The sequence below is a fragment of the Dipodomys merriami genome, unplaced genomic scaffold, assembly GCF_024711535.1.
Source record: "Dipodomys merriami isolate MVZ:Mamm:240054 unplaced genomic scaffold, mDipMer1.0.p SCAF_11, whole genome shotgun sequence".
In the NCBI taxonomy this organism is placed as follows: Eukaryota; Metazoa; Chordata; class Mammalia; order Rodentia; family Heteromyidae; genus Dipodomys; species Dipodomys merriami.
The window spans coordinates 45920068-45941678 of NW_027202382.1; the positions used below are offsets into that span (position 1 = coordinate 45920068).

Here is a 21611-nt window from a genome sequence, read left to right on the forward strand (position 1 = left end):
TTCGAATATTACCATCCCTCTGTAATATAATTTTAGATATAATTGTATTATTATTAAGGTATTATACAAAGGGGTTTATATTTCACAATTCATGTAATGCATATACTTCTCTTTTGGACAATGCCACCCCTTCTTTCGCTTTTCCTCAGATTCCCCCTCCGATACCTAGCCACAAGTTGCATAGTTCGTTTTCCACATAGCATATGATTGTATTTGTTCACCCTTCCTCCCTTTCTGCATCCCCCTTTACTTCCCCTAAGAAGCAAAAAAAGATAAGAAACACACAAAAACAACACCAGCACCAACAACATAAATAACCCATGTTCCCATTTCCTGGAATACATTTCAATAAATAGTATTTTACTTGTTCAGGAAAGTTACACCTTTAAGTTCATCTCCTACTGGTATTCTCCTTCAGTCTGTATGTGAATGGCTGGAGTTGTGTATAGGTTGTCATGTCAACTTATATTTCAGATCTATACCACATTTTTTGGGTCCACTTACTTACTGTAGGGCATCTGGATTGTTTCCATAACTTGGCTATTGTGAATAGTGCAGCAATGAACATGGGTGTGCAAGTGTCTTTACCGTGTCCTGAACATTTTGGGTAGATGCCCAAGAGTGGTATCTCTGGTCACAGAGAAATTCTATGTTTAATTGTGCGCACGTGTGTGCGTGTGTCTTGGGGCTTGAATTCAGTAAGTCTGGGTGCTGCCCCTGAGCTGCTTTTGCTCAAGGTTAGTAAGCCACAGCTCCACTTCCAGCTTTTCTTTTCTTGGCATAGTTTTAGTGGAGATCAGAGTCTCAAAAGACTTCTCTGGGGGCTGGGAAGGTGGCTCAGTGGTAGAGCGCTTGCCTTACATGCCTGAGGCCCTGGGTTCGATTCCTCAGCACTACATAAGCAAAAAGAAAAAAGCCGGAAGTGGCACTGTGGTTCAAGGGGTAGAGCGCTAGCCTTGACCTGAAGAGCTGAGGACAGTGCCCAGGCCCAGAGTTCAGGCCCCACAACCAGACCCAAAAATTAAAAAAAAAAAAAAAAAAAAAAAAAAAGACTTCTCTGCCTGAGCTGGTACTGAACTGTGATTTTCAGATCTCAATCTCCTGAGTAGCTAAGATTATGGGTGAGAGCCACCAGGGTCTGGGCTCTATGTTTACTTTTATGAGGATCCTTCAAACTGCCTGCTGAGTGGTTATACTAGTTAGTTTACGTTGCCACCAATGTAAACTATATATATTTGGGGGGGGGGGGAGGTTGTGGGGCTTGAACTCTGGGCTTGAGCACTGTCCCTCAGCTCTTCAGCTCCAGGTGAGTGATCTACTACTTGAACCACAGTGCCACTTCCAGTTTCTGGTGGTTAATTGGAGATAAGAGTCTCACGGACATTCCTGCCTGGGTTGGCTTTGAACTGCACTCTTCAGATCTCAGCCTCCCAAGTAGTGAGGATTACAGGCATGAGCCACCAGCACCCCGTTCTAATTTTTAATAGTAGACTAAAAGTGTGGATCAAGTGACGGAGCACTAAACCTAGTAACTAGAAGGCTCTAAACATAAACCCAAGTACCACCAAAAACCAAAGACAAAACCTACAATTCAATGGGCAAACCTATGGACTGGAAACAAAGCAGTCTAAATACAACCTTCTTCCCCTGCTGGCCACACTTGAAACAATTTTTTCTCATCAGCTCCTTAGCCCCTCCCAGAACTTTATCCTGCCACTTACCAATAAATAACAAAAAAAAAGGGGAGGGGGGGGAGGAAGAGAATGAGAAACAGTATTTACAGATCTAAATGTGGCCCATGACACAGGGAAATCTGCAAGCCACAGAACACAAGAATTCCTGGGGTAACAAGTAAGCAAACACTTCATCCATCCACATTTCCTTGTTTGCTACTTGTCTTCCCCTTTTATAATAATTCTTACTATTCACAAGCTCTGACTCCAGCCCTTTCCTTTGTATCTATTAGGTCTTTTAGAAACTTCCACAACTGAGCTGCCGGAAGAACCATGGAAGAGGGGAAAAAATACATACAACCTGTTTTCACAGACAAGTTATTCGGGCTTTACTGATTTGCTCCTCTTCATCAAGATTCCAAACTCTTTATCTAAGCACAGATTCTTCCCCCTCTTTCCATGACTAGTTTGACCCAACCACCAGAACTGGAGATTGCAATCTAATAGATAACAGGACTACGAGTTTCAGATCTCATTCTCTTTTTCTCCTCCTTCTCTCCCGTTTTGTGTGTTCTGTTTGTCTCTTGAGACAGGGATTTACCACGTAGCCCGGACGGCCTCAAACTCCTACTTCTCCCACCTCAGCACCTGAAGTATGGAAACTACAGGCATGTATCAAGACAACAGCATTTGCTTTATTTTCTAAACTATCTGGAATAGTACTATCCAAGACCATTTTCTCATGATGGAAATGTATTGAATCTACATGTCAAGGAAAGAAGCTCCAAGCACCTGTAGTTAACTGTGCTTTGAAATATGGCTAGTGGGACTTAAAATATGATTTATTTTTCTTGTTTAGTGGTGCTAGAACTTGAACTCAGAGGCTTCAGATCACCTGGCTTATTGCTCAGCTAACACTTTACCACTGAGACATGCCTTCAGCCCAACTTTTTGCTGGGTATTTTGAAGATGGATTCTTACATAATAAGCTGGTCTTGACTGGGGTCCTCTAGATGTCAGTCTCTTCAACAGCTAGGAATATAGATATGAGCCACCAGTAGGTGGCCAAAAAGCTGAAGTTTTATTTTTAATTAACTGAAGCTTAAATAACTGCACGTGGACGGTGATTTCATGTCAGGCTGTGCAACCCTAGAGCAGCAGGGGACAATGAAGCAACATCAAGGGGAAACTACGGGATAGGAGAGGCTCTCCCCCAGTGTCCACTACCATACCTTTACAGATGTGTCTCCCAGAGGTTCTACCATTCATTCAACCCCTAAATTTTTTTACCATGGAAAAATAATATTTCTGAACTTCAGTTACTTTTATCAAAGTAAGGTGCCAAATTAAACTCTAAATGTCCTTTCCAACTCTCAGTCTGACCTCAGAAAGTTCTCCATCTCTTCTTTATTTAACTCAGAGCCTCCCACTTTGTTAGGAAGGTGCTCTACTACTTTAGTGACATTCTAGTCCTTTTTGTGTTGGTTATCTTGATAGGGTTATACTGTTTTCCCAGCCAGTCTGAATCAGGAATGGTCTTCCTAGCTTTCCCTGCCATAGTGGGATGGTATACATGCACCATCACACCTAGCTTTTTTGGTTGAGATAAAGCCTCAAGAACCACTTTAGGGGATGGCCTTGAACTGTGATCTCTCTGATCCTGGCCTCCAGAATAGCTAGCATTACAGAGTGGCACTACCACAATCATATAGTTTTTCTTTTTTCCTTATGATGTCATGCCCCAATTCTCAGTGACGCTAGCATCTTGAAAGTGTACTGCCACGCCACCTCCTGGAGAGTCTGTGTGAGCGATCACGCCAGGCAAAGCATAAGCTTCAAGGAAGGCATGCCTGCAGGAAGGGGGTGTTGCTTCAAGGCTTCCTATATACTTGACTGCACCTTTACTGCCTCTATCTTTATCCTTATTGTTCTCTTCTTGGCTGTACATTCGTTGCCTTTATTCTTGTTCTGGTTATTCTTCTATTGATCCTTGAACAGGGCATGTTGTTCCTTTCCAGTCCAATAGAGATGGCTTCTCTGAATAATAAAGACTAGGACCGAAGATTAGATGTGGACAATGCCCCAATCAATATATCACCTTACATGACTCTGCCACCAGATGTCCCTCCATTTTTGAAAGCAGTTTTGTGGCTCACTCATAGTAAATAAGAAATTTGAAATTTCCAGATACGTTGCAACAGGCAGAATTAAGGAATTAAACTAAACCAGAAGGCGTTATCCCAGAAGCACAGAGAGTTCTAGAAAAAGGGACCCCTGATAATAAAAGGAAAAGAAAGATTCCCCCAACAGTTATGACTAAGTTTGGTCCAGCTTACATTATAGGGAATAGATGGTGGTTTCCCACAAAATATAAAGTTAGTGACATCACATTTCCTGAGCTGACTGATGAACCATTGCCTTATACAGGAGCTTATAAAGATGAAAATAGATGGATTAATGTAAAAGGAAAAAGAGTATCTTGGTACTCATTAGATTTTATGCAAAGATTAGGTAGATCTAGACCATTGTGGTGTTTATTATCAAAACAATAACAAGACAGTTTAAAGTAACAATTAGAAATTCATGCAAAAAAAATATTGGGATCAAAGTCATAGAAAACAGAGAATGCCTGACTCAACCTGGGAGTGGTTTTTAGGATGGTTTCAAAGGGACTTAAAAATTTATGGAAAAAATAAAAAGAGTACAATATAAGTACAGCTCTGTCTTACGTTTGTTAATTATTAAACATAAAAGGCTGAATAGATGATGCATTGTATTAAACAATGTGCTAGACTTGTCTCGCACCACTTAGCTTAAACAGTTGGTGGGATAGTCATCCATTTCCATGTAACCTATTAATGCTTCCCTTTTCTTAAAAATTGATTACATGCTTAAATAAACAAAGAATCTATAGGTCGCAATCACACACTGTATAAAAATGTTAATTCTCCTCAATGAAGATACACCCAGATGCAACTCTTTTGAGACTGTGTCTGTTTGACACTTCACCTACTCCTTGCCCACCTATCCCGAGATTCCTGACCCATCAGTCCCAGTGCTCCGGCCGAGCTGGTCCATGGCAGTGTACCATGACAGAACTCCAAAGCAAGTAGCAAGAAAAGGGCTTTACCATTTGACTGTTTCTGCATGGTGTGAAGGATCGACCGCATAAAGTCATTTTGTTTGTCTGAGCCCAGCAACAGTGAGTCCATGGCCTGCTCCTCGAGAATGGTCAGCAACATGCAAATACCTGTGGGAGAATATAGAGTTTCCTTCCACTACTCACATGCTTTGTCTTGCCTACTGGGCAAATATCAATGAAGCCAATGGAATTAGTTCCCAACATGTGAGTCTAGACAATAATGCACACCACCTGCTCCCCAGGAACAGAACCTACGATTGCATTGAGTGTAACATGAGAAAATAGTACTAGCACAGCTGGAAATCAGTTTCTAAGATGACTACCACATGATTTCACTGAGTGTTAAGAGGTTCAATTTTTAGGTGTGCCCTGCCCTATTTCACATACCACAGAGCAAGAAAAAAAAAAAAACAATTACTAATTATGACACATGAACTATATCAATTAAACAGGGCACAGCTATCCTGAGTCAGTGCAGAACTCACAAACAATACTAATGTCTCTCTACCTGTAAATTCTCTATACACTAGAAATACTAGCAGTCAAACACAATTTAAATACAACCACCATGCTAATGTTTTACTATTTTAATATTGCTTTGAACAAGACTAGTTTGCGGATGCTTGAAAATGCACCCTTCTACAGGTTTCTAGGGTAATTATTAATATTACTAAGTAAGATACATATTGGCTAAGTCAACTTAATGATAGAACAAGAATTTGAAACCATGAAATTCTGTATTTAGCAATTTGGAACCAATCCCCAAGAGATCACTTCCTGGTCGGGACCCTCAAGAAGCCCCCAAATACACTGGTATAAAGTAATCATACTCACCTAGCCAGTAGTTTTTGTAGTTGGTAGTATCGTACATGTGTGAGGGCAGAAGAATCAGTTTACCCTTTTCCAGGACAGAAGAGGTATAAATGTCTGGACTTTCTAGAAGCCCCAACTCAATGACTTTAAAAAGACAAGTTAAAACTTCCTGTAAGTCGTAGTAATCATCTCTGTCTACCTTCCCCAAGTTTCTTGCAGTCAGGATAGCCCAACGCCGAACCTAAATGCACAACACAGTTTATTTACCACTTCACTCAACAAACCATAGTCTACATACAATGACATAAAGAAGCAAATAGGATTCTCTACAGATTTGAAGACACAACAGATATTAGTGCCATTTTGTGGACTTTGTTGTTCTGATGACAGTCATTTTGAATGGAATGAGATAGAATCCTAGTGTAGTTCTGATGGCTTTATAGCTAAGGATGGTTATGACATGAGACTTGTGCTATCGTTTGGAGGAGAAATCAAGGGCTTGGTCCTCAGCTTGGTGCTATTGGGAGGTGGAAGCTAGGTCTGTGGTGGGCTCAGGAGGAAGCCAGCCAGCCTAGCAAATGGAAGTTTCCAAGTTCAATCCCTAGTTCATTAAAAAAAAAAGTTGGTGGTAGTGATTTTGCTTTTCATTTTGTTTTTTGTCTTTTGGGGGGCAAGGAGGAGTGCAGAAACTGAGGAAGGCAGGCAGGCAGGCATGGATGGTACTCAGTAGACATTATGTGGAAAATGAACCATGCAACTTGGGGCAGGGATGGGAGGAGGAAACTGAGGGAAAGCAAAGGAAGGGGTGACATTGTCCAAAAAGGAATGTACTCATTACTTGTGAAACAGTAACCCCTGTGCCACACCTTAATAACAAAAGTATATTTTTAGTAGGAGGTGTTCAAGTTGCTGGCAGGATGAGCCTTGAAAGAGACTGTAAGGAGTCCTTTCTCTTGAGGTTCTGCCCATCCCACATATACCTCCATGAAGTGCTGCTCAAGCCAACGGCCAGGAGGCCTTCCGAGTAAAATCTCCATAACTATGTGAAAATGAACCATTCTCTTCATAAATTGCATCAGGGGCTGGGAAGGTGGCTCAGTGGTAGAGCGCTTGCCTTGCATGCATGAGGCCCTGGGTTCGATTCCTCAGCACCACATAAGAAAAAAGCCAGAAGTGGCGCTGTGGCTCAAGTGGTAGAGCTCTAGCCTTGAGCTGAAGAGCTGAGGGACAGCGCCCAGGCCCAGAGTTCAGGCCCCACAACCGGACCCAAAACAAACAAACAAATAAACAAACAAAACATAAATTGGATCATCTCAAATATGTGTTACAGTGACAGAAAACTAACCACAACCTGCTTCCTCTAAAAAGTAAAGATAAAAACGTTTTAAAAAGCAAGCCCCAACCATTTTGTACTTTGCCAACTTTCTTTCATGGGCAGAGGAGCCTGGTCCTTGCTTTGGACACAGACCTTGTCTCGGGTCCTTTGTCTTGCCTGGAAGATATTTCTAAGTCCTGTTATGCTGCGTAAGTTGGATTCCTCACTACCTACGGCCACAAAGGCCTAACAACCTATTCATTTTTTCATGCTTCTATTTTACTGCTGGCTTACAGAGTTAGCTTCTAAGAGCTGTCTTTTTTTTTGGGGGGGGGGGTCCGGTCGTGGGGCCTGAACTCTGGACCTGGGCGCTATCCCTCAGCTCTTCAGCTCAAGGCTAGCACTCTACCACTTGAGCCACAGCGCCACTTCCGGCTTTTTTTTTTTTTGCTTATGTGGTGCTGAGGAATCGAACCCAGGGCCTCATGCATGCAAGGCAAGCACTCTACCACTGAGCCATCTTCCCAGCCCCTGTCAGTCATTTTTGTGAATGGGTGCTGGTCCTAGAGCTTGATTCAGGGGCCTGGAGGCTGTCTGTGAGTTTTTGTGCTCAAGGCTAGCCTCTACTAATTGAGCCACAGCTCTACTTCCAGCCTTTTGGTGGTTCATTGGTAATAAGAATCTCATGGACTTTCCTGCATGGGCTGGCTTTGAACCTTGATCCTCAGATCAGTGTTAGCCACTGGTCACTGGTGTCAATCTTCTTAACTTTTTCTTTGGAGATCTTTCCTATCATCATATTTGGCACAAAAAACTGAAATTTACTACCACTTTTAACAAGAAACCCTATTACAATGCTTTTTTTAAAATGGCTCTTTTCTGTTGCATAATTTAGCGTGTGCATGTGCGCGTGTGTACACACACACACACACACACACACACACACACACACACACACACACACACACACACACACACACACACACACACACACACACACACACACACACACACACACACACACACACACACACACACACACACACAGAGCTTCCCTGGCTCAATTTTAAGTGGCAAGGTACAGAGAACCCACAGCACTCAGGTGCTCAATACCTGGTGAGCCACAGATCTACGCGAGGATTCAATGATTCCCTGGTGCTTGGTTTCTGTGCTTCTTGCTACCCTCACTTCTGTTCTCTTCATTCTAGAACCCAGGAATCCCCTAGACCCCTGCCTTTTAATTCCATTTATCAGCAAAACATTTACAAATATTTTAATTGAAATTTCCATGTGTTTGGAGTGGAAAGGAGGAAAATGAGAAAAATGAGAAACAAGAATCTGTCTGGGGAAGGGAAAGTGATGGTGGAGTTGAGAGTGACTGGAAGATAATGTAAACGTATGCAAATGTCACAATGAAACCCCACAGGTCTAACTAATGGAAGCTAATAATGTAAAAAAAAAGAAAAGAAAAAGAAAAAAAAGAAAGAAAAGAAACAGACACCAGTTGCTCATGCCTGTAAATCCTAGATACTCAGGAGAGGCTGATGAGGATCATGGATCAAACTCAGCCCGGGAAGGAAAGTCTGTAAGACTCTTACTTTGACCAAAACTACCAAAAAAGCCAGAAGTGGAGCTGTGGCCCAAGTGGAAGAGCACTAGCTGTGAGCAAAAGAAGCTTAAGAGACAGATCCCAGGCCCTGAGTTCAAGCCCCAGGACTGGCACAAGAAGAAAGAAAGAAAGAAAGAAAGAAAGAAAGAAAGAAAGAAAGAAAGAAAGAAAGAAAGAAAGAAAGAAAGAAAGAAAGAAAGAAAGAAAGAAAGAAAGAAAGGAAGGAAGGAAGGAAGGAAGGAAGGAAGGAAGGAAGGAAGGAAGGAAAAGAAAGGAAAGAAAGGAAAGAAGGAAAGGGAAGAAAGAAAGAAAGAAAGAAAGAAAGAAAGAAAGGAAGGAAGGAAGGAAGGAAGGAAGGAAGGAAGGAAGGAAGGAAGGAAGGAAGGAAGGAAAAAAGAAAGGGGGGAGGGGAGAGGGAAATGAGGGGGGAAGGAGAAAGTGAGGGAGGGAATAGAAAAGAAAGGAAGAAGAACCCTTCATTAGTTAAGTCTGACTGAAGCACAACAATTACTCCCTTGTAGCCTTCTTTAGTACCACTATCCCCCATCTGAAGTGCCCCCTACCTCTTGGATTCCCCATTCTTTGACCTCCTAGCTCCTCTACTTACGTATAGTCATTTTAAATGTAAAAATAAAAATGTCTGGCAATCATATTAAAGAACCTACAACAAAACCCACTATTGACGCCTCTATGAACACTCTCTGTGTAGGAGAATAAAACATATCCTTCTATTGCCTAACACTCACACTCACCATTTCATTGGGATGAACCAAAAACAGATAGATCCCTGGATGTTTGTCGAAAACCTGAAAAGAACAGTTGGCTTGCTCCATCCGACAAAGTGCTTCTACACATAATTCATCTAAAAAGAAAACAATGACTCAATAAATAAGAGATCAAAATCTTATCAAATTCTCAAGATTCCTTAAGCCTGCTTCTTGTTTTTTTTTAACTGATGTATAAAAACACTGATAATTTATAAGTGCTAGAATAGTAATTACCTGACTGAGAAATAAAAATCTATTTTCTTCAGTGGCCCTAGCATCAAACCCAAGGCCTTGTGCTGCTAGGCAAGTGCTCTGTCACTGAGCTATATATATCCCAAGTGAGCCCTGACAAATGCAGCTACAATCTAAGGGTATTCTTAGGAACTGACTTTACCAGAATATACATTTTTAAGAATACTTCACATAATTATCTCCATGGAGTATTTTCTTACAAGTATTACTATAGGTTCAATTCTATTTGCATTTTACATCTTCCTTTATCTGGGATTTTATCTGGTACAGGGGTGGAGGGATGTTTTTCTCCAACTGACTACTAATTCCACTTTCATTTACTGAATGATCAGTCTGCTTACCTATCACTTGATAACTCTGGTTTACTATGCAAGGACAAGTGCTTGCTTTGGGGAGAGGACAATGACACTGAGTGCGTATGGGAAACTTCAAGGATACTGATATTGTTTTGTGTCTTATCTCAATGCTGGCTATAAGTATAAAAAAAAAATCTTCAAGGTATTCTCTAACTATGGACATATAGTTGTTCATATGCATACAGCTTTATGTCCATATATCTTTGAGACAAGATCTTGTGTATGTAGTGTAGATGGCCTCAAACTAGAAATCCTCCTGCCTTAGACTACTATGTGCTGGAATTACAAATACATGTCACCATGCTGTCTCTTGAAATGTTTTGTTGGGGTTTTTTTTGTTTTTTTTTTGCTTGAACTCAGGGCCTGGGCTTTGTCCTTGAGCCTCTCTATGCTCAAGGCACTAAAGTTCATGAAATTCTTATCTCCAATTAATCAGCAAAATGCCAAACTAGAAGGGTGGGTCAAGCTGTAGAGCACAAGTTGTGAGGAAGACAAGTGAAAGCACAGGCCCTGAGTTCAAAAACCCTGGCCACCAGCCGGGCGCTGGTGGCTCACGCCTGTTCAGGAGGCTGAGATCTGAGGATCGCGGTTCAAAGCCAGCCTGGGCAGGAGAGACCATGAGACTCTTATCTCCAATAAACCACCAGAAAACCGGAAGTGGCGTTGTAGCTCAAGTGGTAGAGTGCTCGCCTTGAGCTGAAGAGCTGAGGGACAGCGCCTAGGCCCAGAGTTCAAGCCCCACGACCGACAAAAAAAAAAAAAAAAAAACACCCTGGCCACCAATGCGCACGCACGCATGCGCACACACACACACACACACCAACTAGTATATATTGCTGCTCCTGTGGAACCTAGACCTCAAAGATGCTTATGCATGGGCATGTACACAGATATATGTACCTATATACATGTGTATTTGGATAAACAAAGAACATACATCTAACTAAGGGAATACTTGGAGAACGAAAAGGAGCAACAAAGACAGAAGATGAGCATATGTATGAGAACAGCATAAAGACACTCAATGAAAGCTGTTGATCAACAGGCTCTGTAGCTGGGATTGGCACTAGCAGGAGGGGTTGGGCTAACAAGACAGTCTCAAAAGAAAAAGGTATTCTTATTTTGTTAAATTACATATTAGATGTCTTTTTTTTTGGTCAGTCATGGGGCTTGAATTCTAGCCTGGGCGCTGTCCCTCAGCTCTTCAGCTCAAGGCAAACTATCTACCACTTGAGCTACAGTGCCACTTCCGGTTTTCTGGTGGTTTATTGGAGATAGGAGTCTCACGGACTTTCCTGCCCGGGCTGACTTTGAACCTAGATCCTCAGATCTCAGCCTCCTGAGTAGCTAGGATTACAGGCGTGAGCCACTGGTGCCCAGCTATATCTTTACTTTTGGGAGATTCATATTTAGAACTGCAAATATAAGATATAAGAGATAAGATATAAACCAAATCTAGCCAGACACAATTCACCACTGACTGGTGATTGGTGAACATCACTACAAACCAGTGGCTCTCAATCAGGTGTCCTGCGTCCTCGTCCTCTTCCAACAGGACACTCAGCAATGTCTAGAAACATTCTGGGTTGTCCCAGTGGCAGGCGGGTTGGAGAATACTACTGACATTGGATAAAGAGAGGCCGGAGATGCCACTCAATATCCCCTGATGAACTGCAGTCCCCTAACTACCAAGAATTACCTAGGGCTAGCAGGTAGCTCAAGTGGTAGAATATCTATCTATCTGCATACCAAGCCAAAGGCTTGAGTTCAAATCTCAGCATCACTTAGAAAAAAAAGGACAGGGGCTGGGAAGGTAGTTCAGTGGTAGAGCACTTGCCTTGCATGCATGAAGCCCTGGGTTCAATTCCTCAGCACCACATAAGCAAAAAGAAAAAAGCCGGAAGTGGCGCTGTGGCTCAAGTGGTAGAGCGCTAGCCTTGAGCTGAAGAACTGAGGGACAGCGCCCAAGCCCTGAGTTCAGGCCCACGACCGGACCCCAAAAAAAAAAAAACCCTGCCATAAAAGATACATGATAATGCAAATATAGCAAATTGCAGAATCCATGGAAGGTTACATGCTATTCACTATTTGAAAACTTTCATAATAAGAGGTTGAGGGAAATATTAAGTGTTCTAGTTATACATTTAGCAAATAAATTTTTATTACCAATAAGCCTCAAATGTAAGATTCGTGGTTTATAGTGGGGACTGGATGATCTTGGGCCTCACAGAGGCTAAGTAAGCACTCTGCCACTATGCTACCACATCCTTGCTTCCAAATTTTAAATTAACAAAACGGAGGGGCAGGTGGCTCAAGTGGTCAAGCACCTCATACCACATACAGGGGCCTCAGTTCAAGCCGACGATACTCACTGACACGCTCGTGTAGAAGCAGGTAAGGGTATTTCAGTATCTCAAGCAGAGGAACGCGAAGCTTATTTTCAAAGTCTTGGCCAGTAAAGTCAAACAGCTGTGCCTCTCCATTGCTGTCTACTATATATAACTCGTCATCATCATCATCTGCAAGTTCTGCTTTCATAGATTTTTCAAAGTGAGTTATGAGACGTAGGGTTTCTAATTCCCATAAAACCTAGAGAGAAAAAAAATGAGCAGTATGGTTTATATCTTATCAACAAAATATGTTAGCTGTGATATCATTTTGGAAAACATTTTCCCTGAACTTTTGTTTTCCTGTGTGTGTAAGCTTTTATACCACATACAGCCTATTAAGATATATATATATATATATATATATATATATATATATATATATCCTTTTTTTTTGGGGGGGGGAGGATTTGTCGTGGGCCTTAAACTCTGGGTCTGGGCACTGTCCCTCAGCTCTTTAGCTCCAGACAAGTACTCTACCACTTGAGCCACAGCACCACTTCTGGTTTTCTGGTGGTTAATTGGAGATAAGAGTTTCATGTACTTTCCTGCCTGAGATGGCTTTGAACCACAATCCTCCGATCTCAGCTTCCTGAGTAGTTAGGATTACAGACACAAGCCACCAGCACCTGGCTATATATATCTTAATTTAAAACTTCAGGCACTAGACACTATGTTGAAAATGAACTACACAACTTGTGGGTGGGGATGGGGGAGAAAAACTGGGAAAGTACAGGAAAGTCCATGAGACTCTTATCTCAAATAATCCATCAAAAAGCTAGAAGTGGAGTTGTGGCTCAACTAGTAGAGCACCAGCTTTGAGTAAAAAAGCTCAGGAACAGTACCTAGACTCTAAGTTCAAGCCCTAGAAAAAGCATTAAAAAAGTCAGTGAGCCAGGAGCTGGTGGCTCAAGCCTGTAAATCCTAGCTACTCAGAAGGCTGAGATCTGAGGATTGCGGTTCAAAGCCAGCCCCAGCAGGAATGTCCATGAGACTCTTATCTCCAATTAATCACCAGAAAACTGGAAGTGATGCTGTTGCTCAAGTGACAGAGTGCTAGCCTTGAGCTAAAGAGCTGAGGGGCAGAGTTCAAGCCCCACAACTGACCAAAAAAAAAAAGTTGGTGAGCCATGACTCTGGAAGGACTTGACTACTGTGGGATGGGATGTAATTAGCCACACTGATTATCCCTCTCACTAAAAACTACAGTGAGACTGTCTACACCATGGTGCCACGTCACCACAGACCTTTTGAACTGGAGTCAGTTCTCTCAAATCCTGCTACCACTTCATCAGCTGAGTTTGAGAGACATAAACTGAGATTACATCTAAATTCTTGGTTGTCATTTTTGACAATGTTCAGGCATCTTCACCAGGACAGCAAAGCATTATTTCCAGAACCCTCCTTTCTGCTCAACTGTAATGAGTTTCAAGGATTTATGAAAATATACTTATGAGCCGGGCGCCGGTGGCTCATGCCTGTAATCCTAGCTACTCAGGAGGCTGAGATCTGAGAATCAAGGTTCAAAGCCAGCCCGGGCAGGAAAGACCGTGAGACTCCAATCTCCAATAAACCACCAGAAAACCGGAAGTGGCGCTGTAGCTCAAGTGGTAGAGCGCTCGCTTTGAGCTGAAGAGCTGAGGGACAGCGCCCAAGCCCAGAGTTCAAGCCCCATGACCGACAAAAAAAAAAAAGAAAATATACTTATGGTTCAAGTGGTAGAGTGCCAGCCAATCTTGAGCTTTTATAAAGCTTAAAGGAGAGTGGGGCCTTGAGTTCAAGCCCCAACACACATACGTGTGCAGAGTTTTAAAGACTGTCTCAGGCTGGCTCCAAACCAAGACTGCAGACCTCAGCCTCCTGAGTAGCTAGGATTATATAGATGTGAGCCACTGTACCCACATACAAATGTTTGTTTTTTTGGTCGGTCACAGGACTTGAACTCTGGGCCTGGGCGCTGTCCCTGTGCTCTTCAGCTCAAGGTGAGCACGCTACCACTTGAGCTACAGTGCCACTTCTGGTTTTCTAGCGGCTTATTGGAGATTAAGAGTCTCGGACTTTCCTGCCTGGGCTGGCTTTGAATTGTGATCCTCAGATCTCAGCCTTCTGAGTAGCTAGGATTACATAGACGTGAGCCACTGGCGACCGGCACAAATGTTTTTTCGATTTTTTTTTTTTTTTTGGTCAGTTGTGGGGCTTGAACTCTGGGCTTAGACGCTCTGCACTCTTCAGCTCAAGGCGAGCACTCTTCCACTTGAGCCACAGCGCCACTTCCACAAATGTTTTTTAATTTTTAATGGTATCTAAAGTGTCAATTCTTTCCAGGTTTTCAATTTATTTAGCCCAGATATGGAGGAATGACTGTGGCAGCTACAGTTTTATGAATCTATACAACATCCGATTCTAAACTGCTTCTTGCCCCACAGGCAGAATGGATGCGTTAGGAAGCACTGATGACGGACGCCATCAGCCTTATTCCATCCCCATCTTGCTCCTAGTGGCCAGGTACACTGTCGATCAATACAAACATTTAAAAAGGAATTCTTTTTATGGAACAGCAGGTCTCAATAGTGGGCTTAATATATCCAGTAAAGCCTGGTGTAAACAAACATGCTATCTTCCAGATTTTGTTATTTATAGAACAGTCCCTTTATAGAGCACAGGCAGAGAAGAATCTGTGTAATTCTTTGGCACCCTAGGATATGCAAAATGGTAAATGAACACTTGACTTCAATTTAGAAAAATCAGCAACTACATTAGCCCCTAATTGAGTTGACCTGCCTTTTTTTTTTTAGTTTGTCTGTCATGGGGCTTGAACTCTGTGCCTGGACGCTGTCCCTCAGTTCTCAGCTCAAGGCTAGTGCTCTACCACTTGAGCCACAGCGCCACTTCCAGTTTTCTGAGTGGTTTATTGGAGATAAGAGTCTCATGGTCTTTCCTGCCCAGGCTAGATCTTGGGCAGGATCCAAATCCTCAGATATCAGCCTCCTGAGTAGCTAGGATTACAGGCATGAGCCACCGGCGCCCAGCTTGACCTGCCTTTTCTGAAGCCACATACTGACTTCACCTGTCCAGACATTAAAGTCCTAGATGGCATCTTCTCCTGATGTAAACTGTGTCTTCTACATGGAAAATCTGCTGTTTGTTACAGTTACCTTCATCAATTATCTTAGTCAGATCTTCCCCATAGCTTGGGAAGCTGCTACAGGAGCACTATGGCTATTCTGCACAAAAGACCTACCTTAGCCTGTTTTTTCTTTTTGTTGTTGTTGCTTTGTTTTGTCGGTTGCAGGGCTTGAACTCAGGGTTTGGGCACTGTCCAAAAGCCTCCTTATGCTCAAAGCTAGCACTCTACTACTTGAGCCACAGCTCCACTTCATTTTTGAGAGGTTAATTGGAGATATGTGTCTCATGGGGACTTTTCTGTGCAAGCTGGCTTTGAACCACAATCCTTAGATCTCAGCCTCCTGAGTAGTAGGTGTGAGCCACCAGTGCTCAGCTCCTACCTTAGCCTTTAAGTTGCTTTCCTCACTAAGCTTAATCATCTGTGACTTTAAAGCATAGGATGTGTGACTCTTGCTTAAAGAGACTACTCTAGGGTTACTAATTGGCCTAATTTCAATACTGGTATGTTTCTAGACTATAGAGGCCTGAGGAAAGAGAAAAACGAATGGGTAATCAATAAAGCAGTCAGAACACACAGCATTTACTGGACAGTAAACCTGGGCTCATCGGACCCCCCAAACAATTATAATAGCAGCATTAAAGATCACTGATCACAATAACATTAACAATAATAGTTAAAAAGTTAGAAATACAAAAATCACCAAATTGTGAAGGAGACACAAACAGAATACAAGTTGCTGGGAAAGTGGCACTGACAGACTCACTCTAAGCAGGACACCCAAGCTTTCAGTTTGTACAAAATAAAGCATTTATAGTGCACAATAAAGTAAAGAGGCAAACAGAGTATAGCTGTCTGTATTAGCTAATAAGTCATACCTATAATACTCAGGAGTCTGAGAGCTGGAGGACTGAAGTTTGAAGCTAGCCAAGGCAGGAAAACCAGACAGGTGCCTACCTTAGAACACTAACTTCAATGACAATGAGTAGCTTCACAAGTAGAAATTTTATATAATGCAAGATTTTGGACATGTTCATAACTAACTACTCATCCTCACCTCCATACACACCTCTGTAGTCTGTGTTTGTTTTATTAGATAAATGTAACAAAGTAGATATGGTTATCCTCAGTTTTCTAACTACTTACCATTAAAAAGTCATTACTTTTAAAAAAACTAAAACTAAAACTAAACATTGCTAGGTGCTGATGGCTCATACTTGTAATCCTAGCTATTCAGGAGGCCTGAACCTCCTGAGGATCTTGGTTCAAAGACCAGACCAGCCAGGAAAAGTCCATGAGACTCCTATCTCAATTAGCCACCAAAAAGGCAAATGATAAAGCACTAGTCTTGAGCAACAAAGCTAAGGGAGAGCTTCCAAGCACCGAGTTCAAGCCCTAGCAGTGGCACAAAACCAAAAGCAAGCAAACAAAACCCCACTGAAAGTACTGATACTGACATAAACAGATAAAAACTAAAAATACCCCCATCCAACTTAATTTCTTTTCTTTTTTTCTCTTTTTGAGATAGGGTCATACTTTGTAGCCTAGCTAGCCTTAAACTTAAAATCCTCATGCCCTCACCTCCCAAGTATTGGGAATGGCTGCATTTCATAAAATCGTTTTATATTGAAAGTAATAAAACTGACTATAAATTCTGCTTTAGATTTTAATTCATTTCTATCAGGGCTAAGTGTTTACTCAGCACCTACATAAACCAACAATTAGTTAGAAATGTATTTCTCTGAACGTTTCTAACAGAGTTCAAACATTCTTTTCTTAGTCAGTAATCTATGAAAAATAATGCCTATCTAATGTTATTTACCTCATGCAAGAAAGGCAATTCTTCTCTTGCTTTGTGGTATTCAGCCACACATTCTAAGCAGTAGCAGAGGTCTTCGTCAGCTGTGTGGAATTCTCCAGAGAGGGTCCTGGAGGCATAGCTCTTTAGGAAGTCAAGGGTGGAAATGCCACCCGGTGTGCACCAGCAACAAGTGCTCATTCTGGACCTACATCCAAAAGAGAAAACAGCTAAGAACTGAAGGAAAACATATCCTTGCTATTGTGAAGAACAGGTGCCTTTCTACTTATAACCCAGGTTTTCAATTCAAATATGTCTTCACAGCCAAAAGGTCTGTGTCCATGCTATCAACTGCAGACCTGAATGAACACAAATCTGAAACCAGGGATATGGGGTGGGCAGAGGTGGAGCTCAGCAGTGCAGTGCTTCCCTAAAACACAGTCCCTATATTTGATCCTCACTAAAACAAAAAACAAAGTAAGTGAACATCTGGACACAGAATTTGGTAGTGTAATGTATTTGAATATGAAATCTGCCTGAAATTCATATTATGTACTCACAATTTCCACTAATAGAAAACGGTAACATTTTGAAAAAATTTTTACTTTATGCTAGGCTTTTTTTAACTTCACAACTAACGTAATAATTACATAAATGAATGAGTGCAATCAAATATGTTTGTATTATAAACTGTTTAAATTTCTTATTTTTACTTAATACTATCCAGAAACATACTTTCTTTATACTTCTACAGGGACTTAGACTAGCTTTCAATATTAAAATATTCATAGAAAAGGAAGTTGAAAATAAGTTCTATCACACCTGTAATCCTAGCTACTCAGGAGGCTGAGATCTGAGGATCATGGTTCAAAGCCCGGTCATTAAAGTCTGTAAAACTCTTATCTCCAATAAACACTCAAAACCGGAAGTGGCGCTGTAGCTCAAGTGGTAGAGCGCTCATCTTGAGCTGAAGAGCTGAGGGACAGTGCTTAGGCCCAGAGTTCAAGCCCCACGACCGACAAAAAAAATAAATAAATAAAAGTAAATGGAGATATGGGCTCAAGTGGTAGAGCATAAGTCTTGAACAAAAAGTTCAGGGACTGAGTTCAAGCCCTAGGACTGGCACAAGAAAAAAAGATTCTTGAGCTGGTAGCTCAAACCTGTAATTGTAGCTACTCAGAAGGCTGAGACCTGAGGATCAAAGCTAGTCCTGGAAGGTAAGTCCATGAGACTCCTGTCTCCAATTAACTTAGTACTAAAAAAAAAAAAAGAAGCTGAAGGTGGAGCTCAAGTAGTAGAGTGCTGGTTTTAAGCAGAAAAGCTCAGGGAGAGGAAACTGAAGGAAAGCAAAGGAAGAGGAAAAAAGAAATATACTCCTAGCCAGATGCTAATGGCTCATACCTGTAATCCTAGCTACTCAGGAGGCTGAGATCTGAGGACTGCATTTCAAAGTTAGCCTGGGCAGGAAAGTTCATAAGACTCCTATGTCTAATAAACTACTGAGAAAAAGCAGGAAGTGACACTATAGATCAAATGGTAGGGTGCTAGCCTTGAAGGAGCTCAGGGACAGTGCTCAGGCCCTGAGTTCAAGTCCCATGACTACCACCAACAATAATAAAATATAGGTAGGTAGGTAGAGAGAGAGAGAGAGAGAGAGAGAGAGAGAGAGAGAGAGAGAGAGAGAGAGATTTAAAGCTGAAGGACATGACCCAGGCCATGAGTTCATGCCTCAGGAAAAGCACAAAAATAATATTCTTGAGGTTGGGATTTTTCTCAGTGGGAGAATGCTTGCATAGCAAGGGCAAGGCCCTTGGTCCTTAGCACCACCAAAAAAAAAAAGCTAAAAAATAAAATTCTAAAATTAGAGGATGGGAAGGTGGCTCAGTAGTAGAGCGCTTGCCTTGCATGCATGAGGCCCTGGGTTCGATTCCTCAACACCACGTAAGAAAAAAGAAAAAAGCTGGAAGTGGCACTATGGCTCAAGTGGTAGAGCGCTAGCCTTGAGCTGAAGAGCTGAGGGACAGCGCCCAGGCCCAGAGTTCAGGCCCCATGACTGTACCCCTCCCCCCAAAAAATTCTAAAATTAGGAACTTCCTCAAAAGTGGGACAGAGAGAATATATGAGTTCTCATCTGAAAAAATAAAATAGTATGCAGATTCAGCTGCAGACAACGGCCCTAAGGCCACTCAGGTACAGCTTACTAATGTCCACCCAGCATGGGCACAGCCCACTAGGGAACACAATGCACACAGTCTTAGCCATGTTTGTGTAGAATATAAAATTATTTTATTTAAGTAAGAACTTAGTCCTAAAGGAAGAACAGCATAATACTGAAAGTTAAGGGTTTGCAGAAGCTGGTTTTTCCGGTTGTCAACTCGACATGGGGCATCAACTAAGAGCCCACAAATAGAAAGTGACACTCCACAGATTCTATAGTCATAAACTGTTTCAAACACAATTTTGGCAAGTAACAAATTATAGTCAATTGAAACTTAAATCTTAAGGAACTGTAGTGTAAGTAAAACGTTGTACACTTTAATATAACCAAGCAGAGAACAAAAGGCACCTCTAAGAAAATTACAGATTTGTTTTCTTTTGTTGTTTTTCTTTTGTCGGTCATGGGGCTGGAACTCTGGGCTTGGGCACTGTCCCTCAGCTCTTCAGCTCAAGGCTAGTGCTTTACCACTTGAGCCACAGTACCACTTCCGGTTTTCTGGTGGTTTATTTGAGATAAGAGTCTCATGGACTTTCCTACCCAGGCAGGCTTTGAATCTCGATCCTCAGATCTCTGCAACCTGAGTAGCTAGGATTACAGGTGTGAGCCACCAGCGCCCCGCTCAGGATTTGTTTTATATTTTAGAAACCTAGTCTAATTCCACACCCTAGAAAGGCAGATTAAATTTTTCCAGGTAGGTATGGCTCAAAGGGTACAGCAGTAGCCTTGAAAGATAAAGAGTGCAAAACCTTGAGTTCAAGCCCTAGTACCAGCACATACACACAAGCAGGTAAGAGTTACTGCCATAAAACAGGTACCTATGAATGAAGAATATACTAGAGACACTGCTGTAGAGCCTATCAGCAACAGAAACCAGCCAGGTATGCTAGCTCACATCTGTAACCTTAGCTACAAAGGAAGCTGAGATTGGGTAGATTACAGATAAGAGTCCAGCTCAGCCAAAAAGTTTTCCAGACCACTTCTCACCCATTAGCTGGGCATGGTAGTCTGCATCTGTCAGCCCAGCTTTGTGGAGGCTGAGATCTACCAAGAAAAATATCTAAAAAAAGCAATTCAGGCCAATGCCAGCAGCTCATGCTCATAATCCTAACTACTCAAGAGGCTGAGATCTGAGGATTACAGTTTGAAACCAGCCCGGGCAGGAAAGCCTGTGAAATGTTTGCCTCCAATAAACTACTAAAAAAAGCCAGAAGTAGAGCAGTGGCTCAAGTAGCAGAGAGCTGGCCTTGAACAAAAGAAGCTCAAGGACAGTGACCAAGCCCTGAGTTCAAGCCCCAGGGTTGGCTGGTCCTTTTCTTTCCTTTTTTTTTGTCGGTCGTAGGGCTTGAACTCTGGGCCTGGGCGCTGTCCCTCAGCTCTTCAGCTCAAGGCGAGCGCTCTACCACTTGAGCTACAGCACCACTTCCGGTTTTCTAGTGGTTTATTGGAGATAGGAGTCTCACGGTCTCTCCTGCCCGGGCTGGCTTTGAACCTCGATCCTCAGATCTCAGCCTCCTGAGTAGCTAGGATTACAGGTGCCAGCCACCAGCGCCCGGCTTGGCTGGTCCTTTTCATACTAGCCTCTATCCTTACTTTCCACTACATGCTTTCCTAAAAGTCCCCAATGATCATTCTATTACCAAATCCAATTGGAAATGTTCACTATGCATTCCTTAGCTATACCAACATGCCACTCCACTGGCAATGTGTTACTCAAACTCCTTCACAATCACTTCTTCCTTTGCTCCCAGTCTAAATACCAAAATCTCCCTGGTCAGGCATCCAGGTACAGTGATACATATCCATAATCCCAGTACTGGAGCTTGAGGCAGAATTCTGAGTTCAAGGCCAGCCTAGGTTACACAATGAATTTATAGAATATAGTAAACCTCTGTCTCAAACAACTTACCTCCAATGGCTTAAGACTTATTCTAACCTCCACATTCAATACCCTCCACCCTTCTGGTTGACCTTATTCAAATCATGAATCATTCCCATACTGAAGTTATCCAAAGACTGAAAAACATATAAAAGATCAAGTTTTACTATGCTGCTCTGGCTGGCAAACTCCTGGGCTCCAGGGAGCCCCTGCTTCAGTCTCTCTAGTTGCTGGGACTACATTCACAGCCAGTGCACCCAGCTAAAATGTGAATGGATGGA

At 42.2% G+C, this 21611-nt stretch overlaps 1 protein-coding gene across 4 annotated transcripts in view; it reads right to left on the reverse strand.

The window, feature by feature from the left end:
* The window catches only part of Setx (senataxin), a 68325-nt gene that overhangs the window by 40977 nt on the left and 5737 nt on the right, over window positions 1-21611 (reverse strand). For all 4 annotated transcript variants that reach the window (XM_070014904.1, XM_070014901.1, XM_070014902.1 and 1 more), the window contains exons 3-7: window positions 17261-17444; window positions 12300-12516; window positions 9305-9414; window positions 5650-5869; window positions 4804-4923 (exon numbers count right to left, since the gene is read on the reverse strand). In XM_070014904.1, the coding sequence (XP_069871005.1) occupies window positions 4804-4923; window positions 5650-5869; window positions 9305-9414; window positions 12300-12516; window positions 17261-17437 (844 nt within the window). In that variant the 5' untranslated portion in view covers window positions 17438-17444. The remainder of the gene's footprint in view (window positions 1-4803; window positions 4924-5649; window positions 5870-9304; window positions 9415-12299; window positions 12517-17260; window positions 17445-21611) is intronic.